This window comes from Clarias gariepinus, chromosome 4 (assembly GCF_024256425.1).
Source record: "Clarias gariepinus isolate MV-2021 ecotype Netherlands chromosome 4, CGAR_prim_01v2, whole genome shotgun sequence".
Classification (NCBI taxonomy): Eukaryota; Metazoa; Chordata; class Actinopteri; order Siluriformes; family Clariidae; genus Clarias; species Clarias gariepinus.
This window is the reverse complement of record NC_071103.1, coordinates 778,365-785,897: the sequence shown is the minus strand read 5'-3', so window position 1 is coordinate 785,897 and position 7,533 is coordinate 778,365. Positions and strand designations below refer to the sequence as shown.

Here is a 7,533-nt window from a genome sequence, read left to right as displayed (position 1 = left end):
GCTTTACATTTCACTCTAATGGTGGCATATTTTATTGTAGGCTGCAAATGTCATAAATTTTGATAAAAACACTATTGCTCTAAGAACGCAATGACTGACTTCTATACAGTAGCTGCTCCATGGTTAAAAAGAATAAAAGAAAGTAAAATTGTGAGGTCTCAGGCCCTCTAGTGGCCAGATTTATTATTATTTTTTAAATCTGTCTCCATGTTAGTGATTGGGGCCCTGGGCAGATTTAAATTCTAAATTTACTATAACAACATTTTGATGTCAAAAACGTTTCTCGCAATATTTTAATGCTCACTCCCCCCCGTCCACACACACACACACACACAAACACTCCACTGTACTGCACTAAACTTTATTCAGAATCAGATTTATTGGTTTTAACACATGGAATTTGGTGACTCTTAGAAACTACACAGAAAATACACAACACTCAAGCAGTGTACAAATTAAATAAAGAGAACAATAAACAGAGTATAAACAGAGCAGCAAAGAGTATAAAGTGAGAGTGTGCGTGGCAGTGCAATTTAAATTATAGGAAGAAATAGGAAGTTGTGTATGACTGTTCATGCAACACACAATATATCATTAAATATGTATGAGTAGTGCAAGCGAAATGTTACATATGCATTACATATAATAAACAGCAGAGAATGTTCTGTTTTTTAAATTATTTAAAGATCTTTTATATGACTATTTGATATTTAATAATCAACACATGATGCAGTTCTATATGTTTATTATATAGTGAGAAAAAAAAGATAACTGTGACCTTCTGACTTGTGTTACATTATGAGTTTATTTATATACATGGCATGCTGTGACCTTAAGAACCAAGAAGAACATTTTTAATCTTTACATTTTAAAAATTCCATTGGAAGAAATACAGAGTTCTATAGAAGAAAGTTCTTATAAATAAAGTTTAAATAAATAAAATAAAGTTCATGTGTTTCATAAGGTGATGAGTGAGTTTGATCAGGTGGAACACTGCTGTAAAACACCTCGCTGTACTGACCTCAGTTCAGTAAAAATGTCTCTGTCTTTAAAATTAGTTTTATGAACCATTGACCGCTCACTCTTCATGGACACACAGCTGGGTTCTGGCGATTCTGATCTCTTTCCCTTCGTCATTCTACAACAGATATATTATTAAAATAACAGAAATAAAGGGAATGTACCTCAATATAATATTAATTGTATATCAATATATAAACTTTTAGTCTCTAGTCCTCGTCAAAAAAAAATCTAATTATATAGACAAATGCAAGGCAAGGTCTAGGATTTCAGTATATCAGTATGTATGTCTAAAAATGCTTAGAAACAAGTACAGTCTTTGGTGTTGGTTTTTCTATTATGTTTTTTTACATAATAGCAAAGTATTTTAAAAATACTTTCCAACACAGAGTTCAGTGTTTCAGAGTAAATGTGGAGGTCAGAAAAGAAAGCAGTATATTGTGGCGTGGGCGGGGCGGCGGCTGACGACCAGCATGCCTTGCGGGGATGTCGGTGTGTTCACCATGATGGGGAAAGGTGTTTTGGTTAGTGGCTACGGCCCTGTTCGTGTGTGTGGGGGTGTGACGTGTGAAATGTGCTCCAGTTCAGGCTGACGCTGAATTGGATGTAGGCTCCTGAGTGAAGGTGCTGTTCATGCTATACTGCTGTGTGTCTAATAAAGTACTCCCAGCCATTGCATTGGGCAGCAAATAAGCTCACTCGTCTCTCTACCATCCTTTCCGGCGTAAAAACGCTACATTGGTGTCAGAAGTGGGATGGAGACTAACGGGTTCGAGCGCACAACGGAGGACCTTCTGAAAATCCAAGCGGGCCGCCGAGTAGCGGAGCAACTACTCGCGCAGAAGAAGCGCTTTCTTGACGGAGCTAGCGCGAGCACACCACGTCAACCAACGCGGAGCGGCAAGAAGAAAATCCCGGCCCTGGATCTCGGGGTGGAGGCTGGCGCTGCGCAAGCGCCGGAGCAAGATACAGCTCCGTGCGCCGTTAGCCGGCAAAGGGACCTGCCGCTGCGCAAGACCGAGCGCGCTGAGCCCATATCGGCGGTACATCACGGCGGAAGAGCCGAGCGACCGCCCGCAGCTCAGTGGCGCTCGGTTCGTGAACCTAGCCGGGGACAGGGAGGACGCTTGGAAAGCCGCGCTGGGCTTTACGTCGGCTGTGTGCTGGACGGCGTCTTACCGCGGGCGCTCGTGGAGCGCCGTCGCGACGGGGAGCCCTCCAGGCTCTCAGCCTCAGGTGAACGGCCGTCTGAGCCGGCGTGCAGCCGAGTTGCTGCGTCACCCGCAGTGGCTTCGCCGGTGTCACAGCTGGACCGTGATCTGCCTATCGCCAAGCAGACGGGCCCCACCCGGCGCTCGCGGGCACCGCTGCGGGACTTTCGGGTGGGGGCACCTATGGAGCGTATGGGCGTGGACACCCCCAGCCGGGGGCGAGATTTTGTTGCTGGAGAGCAGGTATGGGTGTGTTACCCCGGCATGGTAATTGCTCGGCGCTCCGATGTTTCTACCGGGTGCGGTTGGCGGGGCGGGCACGAGTTGTGCTTCACCGGGACCGTCTTGCGCCTTACCAGCCGCACGCCGAGGAAACGTCAAACTCTGTGGAGGCCGGGCCGCCTCAGGACTACGTTCACGTTCATCCCTCACCTGCCCAAGGAGGCCCAAGGAGGCCGACCGCCTCCACGCCTACGAAACAAAGTTCGTCATGGTGACCAGGGACGGTCACAGCTCGGGTGGGGGCAGTGTGGCATGGGCGGGGCGGCGGCTGACGACCAGCATGCCTTGCGGGGATGTCGGTGTGCTCACCATGATGGGGAAGGGTGTTTGGGTTAGTGGCTTCGGCCCTGTTTGTGTGTGTGGGGGTGTGACGTGTGAAATGTGCTCCAGTTCAGGCTGACACTAAATTGGATGTAGGCTCCTGAGTGAAGGTGCTGCTCATGCCAATATATTGTAGCACCCACCAATGTGTAGGAATAACAGCCCAAAAAGCTAATAATAAATTTGCAACATTTAATGTAATAATCCAATGAATATAATTTCTTACAAATGGTATTACTATTTATATACTGTTAAACTTGCAGAGATTTGCTAAATTTAATCGATTTAAACATCCAGATCACGTTTGTGGGCTGTTAAAACATTGGGGGTGTAACAAACCACTTACTGTAAATAAAAAGAGTGAAGAGTGCTGGATTTTGCATGCAAAATAAATAAATAAATTAAGCAAGTGCAACAGTCAAAGCTCTCAGAAGAACTCTGGCTGAATCTGCGAGATGCTCTGATTTAATTTCAATGTTTTTTAAGTTATCTTTACATTACAGCATTTCTTAGCATGTACCTAAGACTTTTACACATGACTGTCATATACTGACCTCAGATCTGTAGAACTGTCTCTGTCTCTGTCTCTGAAGGTAATTATGACTTCCATTGAGCGACTCTTCAAGGACACACAGCTCGGTTCTGGTAAGTCTGATCTGTTTTTCATTCTACACAGATATTATTTATGGGAATTGTACTTTTACATATTAATATAATATGAACTATACTGTATATATATTGTTGTTTATCAACATCAAATTAAAACAAAACCTTTTAGTCTTAATCCCTTCTTATCAGAAGGATTGTAAAATTACATCGATTTATTTAATAAAAAAAGTATATTTTTATTAGTTACAGCTGAAATTCTGTAATTTACCCATAAAGATGCTACACATGGAAAAACTGTTGAATTTCTGTCAAACTGCACCTCCGTCCTCACCTCTATTTCTGACATTATGATTACCAGTGATCACTTTTGCTTTAATGATATTGATTTATTATTTAATGTCGACTGTTTCATGCAATCAAACGTAAAAAAAAAATAGTCTTATCCTGTCAGTTTTTTAAGTACAAACTTTGGTGTAGTTTTTTTATACAGTAACCAGGAAAAAGGTCACCTGCATTTAACTGATCATATAATCTTCCATTAGATAATTTCCTGCAGTGATTAATACGGTTTAACTGCAACAAGTTATTTAACCCTAACTGATGCAGTGAGAAGCTTCTTATTTCTTTAACAACCATGTCAGAGGACAAACCCTGTAGTCGTGGAAAAGATAAAGGGGCAGATTATATATAATAATATAATATTAATAATATTGTCCTGAAACTACTCACGTTGCTCAGTAGTGAAGATGATCAGTACAACTAATTACCTAATTCACTACAAGATCGCACAAATTGTACTTTGCTTATTTTTAAACAAAGGGTTGTCACAGCAAATACTGGGTTTGTTTAATTTATTACAGCTTACAGTATATTATAGTGTTTTTGTACGTAGAAATACTTAATTTAAGAATTTATGAAGTTATCTTTACATTACCATATGTACGTAAGACTTAAAGGGTTCTAGTTACATCACCGTACTGACCTTGGATCAGTAGAACTGTCTTTGAACGATTCTATACGTTCCATTGACCGGCTCCTCTCCATGGACACACAGCTGGATTCTGATCTCTTTACCCCCATCATTCTACAACATACATATTATTAGAGGCAGAAATTAAAGGCATTATATTTAATATATATTATATTTAAAATGATCATCATCCCAGCTGATGATTGGATGCAGTGACATGTGGCTTCATACTAGTGATCATTGCTTTAAGAGGAAGTTACATTGCTGAAAACCCCTGACTTGTGTGACCTACAGACACACACACACACACACACACACTCACACACCTTCGCAGAGGATGGGCAATTTAGAAACACCAACTAGCCTTTGGACTGTGTGGGGAACCGGAATACCGGTTAGATTTGGGTTCATGTGAATTAATTGATGTCATGAGGCTACAGTCCAAACTCACACAGCCTTTTGTAAACACATGGAGGAAAGAGGGTCGGAAGCATGTGGGATCATGTGGGAATTGTCTTGAAATAAACCTTAGATTCTGATCTATCATCTAATATTCATCTTTAGATCTCATACCCAAATGTCTTCATGCGTAAAGCAAAAACAAAAAGAGTGACACATTCCACAGATACTGTTCTTCTGTCGCTCACTGAGAAGCTCAATGTTGTTAGATCAGCTCTGTCCACCATTCGTCCTCTGCAGCTGATCCAGAATACAACCTTCTCAAGTTCTCCCACACCACCCCACTTCTCCACTTCCTGCACTGTCTTCCTGTAGCTGCTGCATCAAATACAAAACACTGATGCTTGTCTTCAAAGCTAAACACTTCACAGCACCCACTTATCTGTCTCTAATCACTCCCTGAACCACATCACGTTCCCTCTGATCCTGCTGTACTGGACTTCATTTCCCAGAGTGCACTTCACCATAGTCTTGGGTTATTATCATACCTAAAGCTAGTTTTGTTTAGGTACTGTAGTCTTTATATAAATAATCTTATTCTGAGTTCAGTCTTTGTCCTGCATCAGTTGTTGTTTTTTTGTGGACGTTGGTGTCGTTGTTATTTTTCTGTTCCTGTTGATATCTTGTCTGCGATTCTTTTTTTTTTTGTGCAGTTTTTAAGTTCAGCCTTTATTTGTCACACGTACATTACTGCACAGTGAAATTATTTATTTATTCTTCACATATCCCAGCTTCTTGTTTTGTAGGCAGGGGTCAGAGTGCATGGTCAGCCCTTTTACGGCGCCCCTGGAGCAGACAGGTTTAAGGGCCTCGCTCAAGGGCCCAACAGCGGCAACCTGGCGGAGCCGATCCATAACTCAGAGCCTTAACACACTTTTACAGTATCTTATTTCATGAAATATACACATCACAGAGACAGAGTCTACTGATCTTATCATACAGACATGACATGTATAACATTAAATATAACAGTGTATAATCCATAATAAAATTCATGCAGAAGGTTTTAAACAGCATCATCCAGCAGAAGTCGCTCTTCTGTTTTGTTTAGCTCATATTGAAAAGTGTGTTACTATAGTAAAAGTGGATGGTTTTTTTTTTTCGTCTCTGGCAACTCACAGGGTTATGACTAAGAAACCTTGTACCTTGGAAGAGTTCATGGATTAAGTTATGGATTACCTGACATTTTCATTTGGGAAAAGTTAAAAAGGCTCTGATGTAAAGTAGAGATTTTTTTACTAATATGTTTCATTGTTATTTTTTTTAACATTCAGAGCACAGACCTTGCAGATCACTGACACTATTATTTTGTATTCCTTCAGTTTTCTTGTTCATGAATCCTGTAGTTAATTATTTTGTATGCCGTAAAGTTTTATAATATAGTAAGACACTGTTATTTAATAAGAATGATAATAAATAATAAAGATTAAATGATAAAGAATTTTTATGTTATTTTTCATTAAGATGTTCATGTTTCACCCGACCATTTGTTTTGCTATTAAAACTACTAACTACTGTGTGGAGAGTCAAGTGGAGTACGATGATAATATGGCTGGTTATATCGGTGTATTTTAATAATGCGCTGTGTCTGTTGTATAAAGATGAACACTGGTATGAACTGATTGTAGTGTTGCTTTTAAAGTGGCTTTTACATGGCCAGTAATTATTTCTTTGTTTTCTATGTGATCTTAATTACCGCTTTATAAAAATAGGAATACAATAGAACTCTCTGTGTTGACGACCAAACCAATAACTGATGGCTTGCTTGTAGTTAGCTTTGGTATTATTCCATGTTGATTTTTTATTTTTTTTTACTTGGCCTAGCTAATATTGCGCAATGTTGTCACTCATTTGGAGTGTTACACACTAAAAATCTGGAGTGCCTGAATTTAACAAATATTGAGGGCAGTTTTGTGTGAATGAGAGTCCAAGCAGAGAAGAGTAGCAGGAATTGTCTGTGCCAGAAAGATATAAGCAAGTATGGAAAGTAAAGTTCATAGAATGGTTATGAGACCAGTGGTCATATATGGTTTGGAGACTTTGCTAATGATAAACAGAAAGGAAGCAGAGCTGAAGGGGCGGGGCTAAAGATAGAGCAATTTGCTTTGAGAGTGACAAGAATGGACAGGATTTGGAATGTGTATATTAGAGGAACAGTGCAGGTAGGGCAGTTTGGAAACAAAGTTAGAGAGGCCAGATGAATATGCTCTGGACAGGTACATGGGGGGATGAGGACTATATCAGGACATTAGAGATGAAGCTGACAGGCAGGAAGATTATTTTTAACATTTTGCGTGTACATGTTAACAGTTAGTGAACAGTTCTGGGTTGGAAACCACCAGCTAAGTTGAGCCACACTGGACACAGCTAAAGTCTAGCACCATAATATTTTTATTTATTTTTTTAAGTTCAAGAAGTTCTTTTATGTCATTAAAAACGCTAAATAAATTAATAAAAATAAAAAATTTAAAAAGTTATTTAATTAAGTTGTGTTAAATAGCCTCTCTATCCAAAGAAACTTAAATATATTTAAATTTCCTTCAGTAATGTAATGAATGCATTTACAGTTATGCATAATTCAGTGTAGTTTGTAATTTAGAGAAGCATTTCTGTAATTTAGTGAGGCATTTAGTGTAAAAGCTGGCCCTGGTGTAGAGGCGC

General features: G+C 39.9%; 1 protein-coding gene across 2 annotated transcripts in view; it reads right to left on the bottom strand.

Annotated features, from left to right (window-relative positions):
* Positions 1-360: 360 nt before the first annotated feature.
* The window catches only part of LOC128520166 (NACHT, LRR and PYD domains-containing protein 3-like), a 29,700-nt gene continuing 22,527 nt past the window's right edge, over positions 361-7,533 (bottom strand). For both annotated transcript variants that reach the window (XM_053494259.1, XM_053494260.1), the window contains 3 exons: positions 4,426-4,527; positions 3,389-3,502; positions 361-1,138 (listed from right to left, as the gene is read on the bottom strand). In XM_053494259.1, the coding sequence (XP_053350234.1) occupies positions 982-1,138; positions 3,389-3,502; positions 4,426-4,527 (373 nt within the window). In that variant the 3' untranslated portion in view covers positions 361-981. The remainder of the gene's footprint in view (positions 1,139-3,388; positions 3,503-4,425; positions 4,528-7,533) is intronic.